The sequence below is a fragment of the Lepus europaeus genome, chromosome 18 (assembly GCF_033115175.1).
Source record: "Lepus europaeus isolate LE1 chromosome 18, mLepTim1.pri, whole genome shotgun sequence".
Lineage (NCBI taxonomy): Eukaryota > Metazoa > Chordata > Mammalia > Lagomorpha > Leporidae > Lepus > Lepus europaeus.
In genome coordinates, this window is record NC_084844.1 from 46017268 (window position 1) to 46029842 (window position 12575).

General features: G+C 46.1%; 1 protein-coding gene across 1 annotated transcript in view; it reads left to right on the forward strand.

Moving 5' to 3' along the window:
• Window positions 1-2425: 2425 nt before the first annotated feature.
• The window catches only part of VPS53 (VPS53 subunit of GARP complex), a 150738-nt gene continuing 140588 nt past the window's right edge, over window positions 2426-12575 (forward strand). Inside the window, exons 1-2 of the mRNA XM_062215673.1 lie at window positions 2426-2570; window positions 6962-7042. Of these exons, the coding sequence (XP_062071657.1) occupies window positions 2484-2570; window positions 6962-7042 (168 nt within the window). The 5' untranslated portion in view covers window positions 2426-2483. The remainder of the gene's footprint in view (window positions 2571-6961; window positions 7043-12575) is intronic.

Consider the following 12575-nt stretch of genomic DNA (forward strand, 5'->3'; position numbering starts at 1 on the left):
AAAAAGATTTAGCGTTAGAATCTGGGGTTTTTGTTTATGGTAACTGGATTTTCATTTCTTTTTCTGTTAAATGGGTATAATGACCATAACTGTCAATCTCAGGACTGCTGTGTAGATTTAAAAGAGACAATGCAAGTAATTTGCTTAGCATGGTGTCTGGCACACAAGGGCTAGGAAATATTATTATCATCATTAACATAAGCTCTGTGGCCACTGGAGCTCCCATACCTTAATGGTGGGGATATGGAAACACAGCCACTCTGGACAACAGTTTACCAGTTCTTATAAACACAGACACACCACAAACTACCAAGCCCACTTCAAGGTATTTATCCAAGTGAAAAGAAAACTTACGTTCACACAAAAATCTGCACATAAATGTTTATAGCAGCTTTATTCATCATTGCTAAAAACTGGAAACAACCCAAATATCTTTCAAGCAGGGAATGGATCAATAACTGTGGGATATCCACACGGTAGACTACCACTCAGCAAGAAGAAATGAACACTGCTCCGTGCAGCCATGTGGATGAATCTCAAGGGCACAAGCCAAGTGAAAGCAGCCAGACTCAAGGGGTGACACTGTGATTCCATTTATAGGTCATTCTGGGGATGCCAAGGCTGCAGGGACAGCAGTCGGGTCAGGTTTGCCAGCAAATGGGGTAAGAGGGAGATTGGGGCGATGATGGAACAGTCCGAGAGCTGGACTGTGGCAGTGGTTCAAGCAAGCATGCATTTATCAAAACTCACGGCTTGGTAACCCAAAAGGGTGCATTTTAGTGTACATAAATTATCTTCATTTTTGAAATGGAAAAGTCCAAGACATGTAGATATAACTGCCTTTTTAAAAGGAATTCATTTTCTGAGTATAAAAGCATAAAAGAATCATTGTAGACATTTGGGAAAATGTGCAAAGAATGTACCTTACATCGTGGAGGGCATCTGGCACAGCAGTTAAGACTGCGTGGGATGCCCGAATCCTGTATCCTGGTTGCTCCGTTTCCAATCCAGCTCTCTGCCAATGCGTCTTGAGAGGCAGCAGTGATGGCTCAAGTACTTGGGTCTCTGTCACCCACGTGGGAGACCTGGGCTGAGTTCCCAGCTCCTGCTTCAGCTGGCCCAGCCCCAGTTGTTGTGGGCATTTGGAGAATGAACCAGCAGATGGGTAGATCTCTCTGTCTTTGTCTCAGCCTTACAAATAAGAAAAAATAGGTTTTTTAAAAATTTATATTCCATCACCTTTGGAAAAGTAATATTCCATGCTATCATTTTTATAGGCACAAAATACACATACACACTCATAAAATGGGACTGTGCTGTATATTTTTGCTTTCTGAAATATATTGTGTACATTTTTCCATGTCATTAAATAATTTCCAAAACCATGATTTTATGGGTCGGTAATATTCCATGGCATAGCCAATTTATATTTTAAGCATTTTTATTGTTACAAATTGTATTTCATATAATTCATATGTATTTCATATAATTCATAATTTCATATAATTCATATAATTGTTAGTTAAAAATTAAAAAGAAAATATATTGTTTCCACTTTTTTTCTTTACTGTAAGCAACTCTTATAAGACGTTAAAAAAAAAAAAAAGCTAGGTGGGGCCAGGACTCTCCCATTCTTCCATTACGGTTTCACAACATTCAACTGGTAAAGCAACTCTTCCTTTGGCGCAACTCCCTCATTGTTTTAAGTGCCTGCAGGAAAGAAAAGTGGTTGCACAGGGTGATCTGGCTTTTTTCCCTTTGGTGCACAGGGTTAAACACCCCCACATCGTCCGTGCAGGGTACGCGGGGCGGAGTCGTTTTTTCAGGGTCACACGGAGTATCAGGGTGCAGTGGGCCGCGGGCCCCGATAGTCGGCCTCATAGAGTGAACACGGTCTCGTTCGCCGCCCCCCCCCCCCCCCCCCCCCCCGGTAAGCGAGCTTCAGTCACCCGGAAAACCCTGCCTAGCGGCTGGGCACACGCGGAACATCTCTACCAAGTAGACGCCGTCCCCTGCCCCCAACGTCCTTGGCAACGTCGCCACTTACCGGCTGGGGTCACTTCAGCCCCGATGGCAGGGGGACACCTAGGGCCCCTGACCAAGGGGGCCCCGCGCGGGGTGCGGGGGTCAGCCGCGACGTTGCTGGGCTTACGCTCGCTGCGACGTCCTGCCCCGGGGCCAGGCCCCCCAGCATCGGGCCCTCCGGCGAGGTGAAGAAGGCCCCCACCATCTTCAGGACGAGCCGAGGGCAGGCAGAAGCCGCCGGGCTCAAGGGCTGCCCGGGAGACTCCGGGCCGTGACGGGAATTTCTCCAGAGGTCAGTCCTCCGCTATCCCAGAGTGCCCCGGATCCCGGAAGTGCCGGGCTTCCCGGAAGTGGCGGGCTTGGCGACAGACCCGGGGCTCGCTGTTCTGGAGGCTGGGAGGCGGCTGGAGGTGCAGGCAGGGGTTAAGGCGGGGGTCGCCAGGGGGCTGGGTGGCGGGATGATGGAGGAGGAGGAACTGGAGTTCGTGGAGGAGCTGGAAGCCGTGCTGCAGCTCACGCCCGAGGTGCAGCTCGCCATCGAGCAGGTGAGCATTCCGCCCCCTCAAGAAGGGAGTGCGGAGGATGGGGGTGCGGGGAGAGCGGAGGAAGGAGAAGACTTTGGGGAGAGGTGGGGGCCAGGTTCAGGAGGCAGAGCAAGGTTTGGGGTGAGGCGGAGGTGGGAAGGGGTCGCTTCTAGGCCTTGCCGATCTTTGCGGGGCGGCGGCGAAGGACTGTGCTCCCCGAAGGCGTGAACCTGGGAGAAGGACCCTTGGGGGTGGCATCTCGGGGGTCGGGGGCTGTAGGGGTTCATTCACAGACTAGCTTGCCCCTTACGATTGGCTCGAAATTGGAGGCGGGGGACACTGATGTCCGAAGCAGCTGGCGGAGCAGAGGGAAGTGTTGAAAAGCGGCCGGGCCGGTTAAGTGCACTCGAAAGGTTGAGACTCCTGCAGTCGGTTGGTTAGGGTCAGGTTGGAGAATGTCCCCGGGAAGCCTCCCTTTCCTGCGGGAACCCTTTGGTTGATGAAGATCTCTCTGCAGTCCTCATGAATTTTTAAGGGTAACAACACTAGAAGTAGCGATATAGACCCTCATCCGGGGCATTGCTTCTGATAAAGGGAGAAAAGTTTCTCCTAGTGTAGTTGTCTTGGTTATGTCTGATTTAGGCTCATACCTCTGGGAAGTTTTTGGAAGTGAATATTAATTCTGCTATTACTAGTGGTTGACGTATGTTGACCGTTGATACTCACCATTGGGTCTGCCACTATCCTAAGTAGTGTGTTTGTTGTCCCTTTTATAGACTTCGGTGTGTGTGTTTTCCTAGGAGTGCTTATATTACTCATGCAAATCACATTTGGCCTATCCTGAGACTGCCACACTACTGGGCAAACTGTTGGTGTTCAGGCCACACCAGTTTGCCACTAGCCTCCATTTACAAGAAAAACCTGTACATTTGACTTGGACTTAGTCTTTGGACTTAGTAGGCTCTAATGGAAGAAACCAATAATACAGTCAGTTATTGTTTGACTGAAAGGGAATTTCAGAAGAGCACATTTGTGGTGTTCTTAAGAATAAGTGTCCTGGCCGGCGCCGCGGCTCACTAGGCTAATCCTCCGCCTGCGGTGCTGGCACCCCGGCTCTAGTCCCGGTCGGGGTGCTGGATTCTGTCCCTGTGGCTCCTCTTCCAGTCCAGCTCTCTGCTGTGACCCAGGAGTGCAGTGGAGGATGGCCCAGGTCCTTGGGCCCTGCACCTGCATGGGAGACCAGGAGAAGCACCTGGCTCCTGGCTTCGGATCAGCGCAGTGTGCCGGCCACAGCGGCCATTGGAGGGTGAACCAATGGCAAAGGAAGACCTTTCTCTCTGTCTCTCTCACTGTCCACTCTGCCTGTCAAAAACAAAAAAACAAAACAAAACAAACAAAAAGAATAAGTGTTCTGCCATAGGTTTATCTGGTAAGCAGACATCTTGATGTCAAGATGAATTTAAAAATTTTTCTTTCCATAGTATGAGATAGAAATTCTTCAGCTTGCCAATGTGATATGTGAGGAGTTAGGAAGGGTTGATATGATAGAATCACATTTTACTCACAGTTGAAGTTCCAAAGGCATTTCACCTTGTGAAATCTTTATAGACATGTTATCTTTCAAATTCTTTAGGATGTACAATGTGTCAGCATCTCTTTGATAAGTCTACTGCTGTTAGTTTTTTCCTCCAGCATTGGCGGTAATCTCTTCTATCGGTTTTACCAGATGAAATAGCTGGCTTGTGTTAGGGCCTTGTTACATGAAAACATATTAAAACCCTGAATAAGAGCAGATGTTTAGTGAGTTAAGACTCCTGCATCCCACATCCCGGTGCCTGGTTTTGATTCCTACTAATGCAGACCATGGGAGGCAGTGGTGATGGCTCAGGTAATTGGGCTCCTGCCACCCACATGGGAGACCTAGATGGAGTTCTTGTCTCCGAGCATTTGTGGAGTGAACAAACGGATGGGATATTGCTGTCTCATTGCTCTCTTCATCCCCCCCCCCTTTCTATTTCTTCCCTTCTCAAATGTATAAATAGATAAATTTTTTTTTATAAAAGCAAAAACCTAGGATAACCACCTAGGAGCGGTGAGAAGAATACCAGAATTGACCAATTTGAGGAAAGAGACAATTTACATTTCTATGCTTACAATGGAGCATATGCTCAGAGCAGGCCTGGTAGCCAGCACCCGCTCTGGCGAGCGCATATAATTGAGGTCGTGAAAATTACATGGACATAAGTATCTCCAACCACAAATGTGTATTATACTTTATTCTCACCCACTTACCTCCTCTTGTTCTTAACATTGTGGAAACCCTAAACTCCTATACCCATTGTCCTTGACCTCTCTTAGAAAATTCTTTGACACTATTTCTTTGGAAGCTTCTTCAAGAAGGCTGCCTCCCAGAATTATAGTATGTTGAGATGGGGAAATCCAGTACCCTGGAGGGTGCTTTTATAACCTACCTTTTTTTCATGTTCCTGAAGTTGGGACTTTTGAAGGGTGTTAGCCATATTTCTCAGAAGTGGCTTTCTTTCTTTTGTTAATCTGAATGCCACTTCTCCATTTCTTTCCTTTTTTAAATTTCATTTTGTTTGAAAGTGGGAGGGAGAGAGAACTTGATTCCCACCTACTGGCTGACTCCATAAATGCCCACAATAGCCAGGACTGGTTCAGGTCAAAATCAGGAGACACCAACTCAGTCCATGCTTCCCACGTGGATGACAGGAACCCAGGTACCTGCTGCCTCCCTAGGTACACATTAGTGAAAGCTGGGATGGAAAGCCAAGTTGGGACGCCAACCCTGGCCCTCTAATGTCAGATGTGGTGTCTCAAGTGGCATCTTAATCGCTGTACCAAACACTCATTCAGATCTCCATTTTTTAAAGACTTATTTATTTGAAACTCAGAGTTTCAGAAAGAGGAGGAGAGACAGAGAAAGGGATCTTCCATCTGCTGGTTCACTCCCTAAATGGCCAGGCCAAATCCAGGAATCAGGAGCTATCCTCCAACATAGATTTTTGCAGGGGCCCAAGCTCTTGGGCCATCTTCTTCTGCTTTTCCCAGGCCATTAGCAGGGAGCTGGATTGGAGGTGGAGCAGGCAGGACTCAAACCTTCACCCATATGGGATGCCTGCATTGCAGGTGCCAGCTTTACCGCCTATGCCACCATGTCACCCCCCAGCTCTCCATTTCTTGACAGTGTCTGAAGAAATAAAATTTCTTTGACGTTTCATGAATTCTGCTGTTGAGATACCATTGAGACATGGTGCCCAAGTCTGTTATCAAGGCTTCCTAATACAGGCATACCCATGTCACCGTCAGCTTAATAGTGCACAGTACCCACTGACTTCTTCCTGTTCTTGAGATTATTGATGTATGTGGAACTTTTTTCACCTTCAAACATTGTTTTCATTGTGTCAAAATGTTAAAACTACAGATGTTGTTGAAAATTAAGGCTTTATTTCAACAGATATTTTATTGAGCAGCTGTTGTGTGGGGAAGCATTACAACACGGAAAGAAGTGTGGTTTTTATCTTAAGGGACCTTACAGTCTAGTAGGGAGAAAAGAAAAAGTAGAGGCTGGTGCCACGGCTCACTTGGCTAATCCTCCACCTGCGGCGCCGGCACCCCGGGTTCAAATCCCGGTCAGGACTCCGGATTCTGTCCCGGTTGCTCCTCTTCCAGTCCAGCTCTCTGCTGTGGCTTGGGAGTGCAGTGGAGGATGACCCAAGTGCTTGGGCTCCTGCACCCGCATGGGAGACCAGGAGAAGCACCTGGCTCCTGGCTTCAGATTGGTGTAGCGCGCCAGATGTAGCAGCCATTTGGGGGGTGAACCAACGGAAGAAAGACCTTTCTCTCTGCCCCTCTCTCACTGTCTAACTCTGCCTGCCAAAACAAAAACAAAAACAAAAAGTAGAACAGTGGCAGTTATTTTTAATTACCTTTTTTTTTTTAAAGATTTATTTATTTATTTATTTGACAGGTAGAGTTATAGACAGTGAGAGAGAGAGAGAGAAAGAAAGGTCTTCCTTCCGTTGGTTCACTCCCCAAATGGCCACCACGGCCGGCGCTGCACTGATCCAAAGCCAGGAGCCAGGCACTTTCTCCTGGTCTTCCATGCGGGTGCAGGGCCCAAGCACTTGGGCCATCCTTCACTGCCTTCCCGGGCCACAGCAGAGAGCTGGATTGGAAGAGGAGCAACCGGGACTAGAACCTGGTGCCCATATGGGATGCCGGTGCCACAGGCAAAAGATTAGCCAAGTGAGCCACAGCGCCGGGCCCTTTAATCACCTTTTTAAAAGTGTTTTAGAATGTGTATCTTAAATTGAAAAATAAAATACAAATTGTATGTACTTATGATATACATTATGATGTTTTGACATTAGTCCTCTCTTTTTCTACAGGTATTTCCGAGTCAGGATCCTTTAGATCGAGCAGATTTCAATGCTGTTGAGTATATCAATACCCTCTTTCCAACAGAGCAAGTAAGTATAGAGTTTTAGATTTTTCTTCATTTCAGTAGGCTGTGGGTGAGTTATTCTGTGTAATCTAGAGCTCCTTGATAAGTAAGAGGGTTAGATTCAAATCAAACTCCATCACAATCAAATGGGATGGTTAGTTAAATTGTATTAAAGTGAAATTCTTTGTATAATTAGCATGTTATTACAAAGTGTACCTTTAGGTTATAAGAGTCCCCTCAAATTTTCTGTAGTAAATTTGGAAAGAGGAAGAATTTTTATAATGTAATAGAAAAAAAGGATAAGGTAGTCAGGATGTCTAATCATAAATTCACTTTCACCACTATTTCAGGATGTAAATGTTTAGACTATGTTTCGTTTCATTTTGTTGGGTGATTTGCCTATACACATGAATTTTTCTTACAGAATTATCTTTTGGGTGTCTGGGTGAGAAGTAGAACAGAATTAGAAGTAGCAGAGTTGCAGAGTTGGTGGGTGGGTGTTGTGGCACATCAAGTTAAGCTGCCATTTGGATGCCTGCATCTGATATCAGAGTGCCTGGGCTGGAATTCTACCTCTGCCTCTGCTTTGATCCAGCTTCCAGCTGTTGCACCTGGAAGGCAGTAGGTGATGGGTCAGGTACTGAGTTCCTGCTACTCATTTGGGAGACCTGCGTAGAGTTCCTGGCTCCTGGCTTTGGCTTGGCCCAGTCCTGGCTGTTGTGGGCAATTGAGGAGTGAAACAGCAGATGGAGCATCTCCCTGTTTGTCCTTCTTGCTTTACTTTTTAAATAAATAAAGAGAAGTAGCAGTAAGGAGAATAGTAGCTAGCATCCTGCTCATATTTTTCATAAAGTTATTTTTTTTTTAAGAGTTTATTTATTTATTTGAGAGGTAGAATTACAGACAGAGAGGGAGAGAAAGAGGTCTTCTATCCTCTGGTTCACTTCCCAAATGGCCATAATGCCCAGAGCTGAGCCAATCTGAAGCCAGGAGTCAGGAGTTTCTTCCAGGCCTCCCTTGTGGGTGCAGGTGCCCAAGGACTTGGGCCATCTTCTACTGCTTTCCCAGGTCATAGCAGGGAGCTGGATCAGAAGAGGAGCTGCTGGGATGTTCCTGGCTCCTGGCTTCAACCTGGCCCAGCCCTGGCTGTTACAGGCATTTGGGGAGTAGATAAGCAAATAAGAATCAATCAATCAATATCTCTCTCTCTCTCTCTCTCTCTCAAATAAGAATCAATCTTTCTCTCTCTCTCTCTCTTTCTCTCTCTCTCTCTCGCGCGCGCGCACATGATGGCCTGCAGTAGGGGTGCTCTTTAAAGGAAGCTTCAAAGGAAGCTCTCTGAGGCAGTTCCCTTTAAACTGAGACCTAATAGATATGAAGGAGGCAGGCTTGTGGCATTCCAGGGGAGCCTCATTCTCAACAGGGAGCAGCGAGGTAAATGTTCTAAGATGATGCGGGAGAAGAAGGTCATTCTACACATAGGCAAAGGCTCAGGGACAGGAAATGCTAAGTGTTCATGGTGTCAGGGCTGTGCAGGGTTGAGGTTGAGGGGTTAAGTAGAGCAGGAATCCTGAAGACTCTGTCCTCTAGGCTTTCCGGTCCCCGACATTTGGGAAACTGCCTGCTTCCCAGTGAGGCATTAGTTCTCACAGAACTAATTTTTCCTGGGCTAATTTTTAAGTCTGTATCCCCAAAATATTATGTACTTATAAAGCCTGTGTGAAGGCTAGGGGATGGAGACACAATCTGAGAGCTATTTTGGAGACAGAAATCATGGAATTTAGTGTCTGAATGATTGAAGGTAGAGGCTTTTGTGGAATCTCAAATTCACTTACTCATTTATTCAATAAAAACCCACCTTTCTGCTGAGCTCTAGAAGAAAATTAGAGATGGATATTTAGCCTGGCAGTTAAGATGTGGAATACCTGTTCCTGGTTGTGGCTCCTGGTTCTGGCTCCTGCTAATGAGGACCCTGGGAAGCAGCTGTAGAGTCTCGAGTGGGTGGGTTCCTACCACCTACATGAGAGACCTAGAATGAGCTCCTGGCCCCAGCCCAGCCCTGGGCGTTGTGCAGATTTGGGGATTGAAACAGCGAATGGGAGCAAACCAGCAGATGAGATCTCTCTCTGTCTGTCTGTCTCCATCCTTCTCTGCTTCCCTGCCTCTCTAATTAATTAATTAGTTAATTAATTTTTAAAATTCATGGCTAAGCAAGACAGAAATGGTCCTTACCAACATAGAGCTTCCAGTCTATCTCTAAATAGATAATTGCACAATTAACATAAATAAGTAAATCATGGTTACAGTGACTTATTTGTATAATTATTACTGTTTCTTCCTCTTAAAAGAGCCCTAACTTCTGCCACACCTATAGCAGTAGTTAGGATGTTCACTGGGCTGCAGGCACCATTCTAAGTGCTCAGCAAATTAGTAAATCTCCACTTTGTTTTCATTCTTATTTTACAATGTGAAGAGTAAAGCACAGAGATACAGAAGGCTCAGCTTACTGGGATGGCCACGAGGGAACCTCACCAAGTTCTTCTATGGGGAAAGCAGTCTGAGGGATCCGAAAAAGCTCCCCTGAGGAAATGACGTTTTACTGGGCATTGCAGTCATGTGAAGGATTTTGGTCTTTGATTCTTAGCCCGACTTACTACGCGGGTGCTGACGTCTTTGCCCGACTTACTACGCGGGTGCTGACGTCTTTGCCCAATATTGAGAGTGAAGATGAAGAACAGGTGTCACTGGCAAGTAGAGCAGGAGTAGGGTGTAGGAATAGTCATTTTGGATCATATTTGAGCGATCCAGATAGAAGTACATAGTTGGATGTTTGAGTGTGGAATCCATAATCCCCATCATTGTTAGTATCTTGGTATATATCCTTCCAAACTTTCTGATGGATGTGTTCATTTTTCAAATAAAGTTTAAAAAATTATATACTGTGTGATTGTCTTTTTTTGAGATTTCATAAATGGCCTTTATAACTCATTCTCTGAAAGGAGAATTCTAGAAATTATCTAGAGATAGACATTTGGTAACAGCTGGTATAAAGATAGCATTATAAGCCTTGGAAATATTTGTCCCACCTTATCAAGAATGCTGATCCCCCCAAAAAACAAAAATAAGTATTTGAATTGAAAATTACATAGGAGGGGCCGGTACTGTGGCATAGCAGGTAAAGTCACTGCCTGTAGCGCTCGCATCCCATATGGGTGCTGATTCAAGTTCCAGCTACTCTACTTCTGATCCAGCTCTCCGCTATGGCCTGGGAAAGCAGTAGAAGATGACCCAAGTCCTTGGGCCCCTGCACCCATGTGGGAGACCGGAAGAAGCTCCTGGGTCCTGGCTTCAGATCGGTGTAGCTCCAGCCATTGCAGCCATCTGGGGAGTAAACCAGCAGATGGAAGACCTTTTTCTCTCTCTGCTTCTGCCTCTGCCTCTCTGTAACTCTGCCTTTCAAATAAATAAATCTTTTTTTAAAAAAAATTATGTAGGAAACAGCCAGGTTTTCATTTCTTCCTGAAACATTGGTGTATGTATTTGTTTGGTTTTATATTTAATTTTTGATTACTTACTTATTTAAAAAACACAGACTGAGGAAGAGATCTTCTGGTTCACTTTTTTTTTTTTAAAGATTTATTTTTATTTATATGAAAGGCAGAGTTACAGAGAGAAAGGGAGAGACAAAGAGATCATCCATTCGATGGTTCATTCCCCAAATGGCTGCAATGGCCAGGTCTAGACCAGACTGAAGCCAGGAGCCAAGAGCTTTACCCAGGTCTCCCACATGGATGCAGGGGCCCAAGTATTTAGGCCATCTTCTTCTGCTTTCCCAGGTACATTAGCAGGTAGCTGGATCAGAAGTGGAGCAGCTGGGACTTGAACTAGCACCCATCTCTGATGCTAGTGCTTCAGACAGTGGCTTAACCTGCTATGCCACAGCACTGGCCCCAGGTTGAAAGAATTTTAATGAGCCCCCACCCCACCACTGAATACTTTAGATCTATATTAAAAAAATTTTAAAAATCAGCATGCTAAATTGCTTATCATCTAGTTGATTTTAAAAAGCCATTTTTTTTATAAATATTTAATCATTTATTTGAAAGTCAGAATTATACAGAGAGAGGAGAGGCAGAGAGAGAGAGAGGTCCTCCATCTGATGGTTTACTCCCCAACTGGCCGCAACAGCCAGAGCTGCACCAATCCGGAGCCAGGAGCCAGGAGCTTCCTCCAGGTCTCCTACATGGGTGCAGGGGCCCAAGCACTTGGGCCATCTTCCACTGCCCTCCCAGGCCATAGCAGAGAGCTGGATCGGAAGTGGAGCAGCCGGGACCAGAACCGGCGCTCATATGGGATGCCGGCGCCTCAGGCCAGGGCATTAACCCGCTGTGCCACAGTGCCGGCCCCGCCATTTATTTTTTTATTTTTATTTTTTTTTTAAGATTCATTTATTTACTTGAAAGTCAAAGTTACACGCGGAGAGAAGGAGAGGCAGAGACAGAGAGAGAGGTCTTCCATCTGCTGGTTCACTCCCCGATGGCTGCAATGGCCAGAGCTGGGCTGATCCAAAGTCAGGAACCAGGAGCTTTTTCCCATCTCCCACGCAGGTGCAGGGGCCCAAGGACCTACGCCATCCTCTGCTGCTTTTCCAGGCCATAGCAGAGAGCTGGATTGGATGTGGAGCAGCTGGGACTCAAACTGGCACCCACATGGGATGCTGGCACTGCAGGTGGCAGCTTTACCCAGTACACCACAGTGCCAGCTCCAAAAAAAGCCATATATTTTCATAGGAAGAACCATAAAGTACAATTTATTGATGCAAAAATGCTATAGAGGTTATACTCTCCTGGAAGTGTAGAATGAATTTACTTATTTTCTGTAGTCAGCATGAATTGCCATTAAAACCAGGAAATACTTTTCAGTAATTAAAACATTTTAAAATTAAAACTGCAACCTTATTGCATGTAGCTAAACTAGCTGAGTGGTTTTCAGAGGACATATACTACCTCCACCTAGGGTGGCCCATCTGGATTCCTCTGGGGCTCTCCCCAGGAGACGCCCTCAAATGCAGTGAGGATTCCTGCCACGTGGGGCACTAACTCTTCGGAAGGAGTGTGTCAAGTCTCAAGTGTTAGGGTACAGACAAAGATCAAGAGCCATTGTAGGGGTGGGTGTTTGGCAAAGCAGTTAAGACATTGCTATGCCTCCCATATTGCGTGTCAGAGTGCCTAGGTTTGAGTCCCACTCCACATCCAATCCAATTCACTTATTGCTAATGCGCACCTTAGGGGATTGCAGATGGGTCCCTGCCACCATCTGGGAGATGCGGATTGAGTTCCCATCTCCTGGCTTTAGCTTGGACCAGCCCTGGCTGCTTTGGGCACTGAGGGAGTGAAGTAGCACATGAGCGCTCTCTGTGTCTGCCTGTCAGTCTCTGTCTTTCTGCCTCTCAAATAAATTAAAATTAAAAAATAAAGACGATCCATTGCGTGAGAGGCGGCATGGAGAGCGGGACAGAGCAGAGGTGTTGGAGGCAGTCACACTCACAGTGAGTGCAG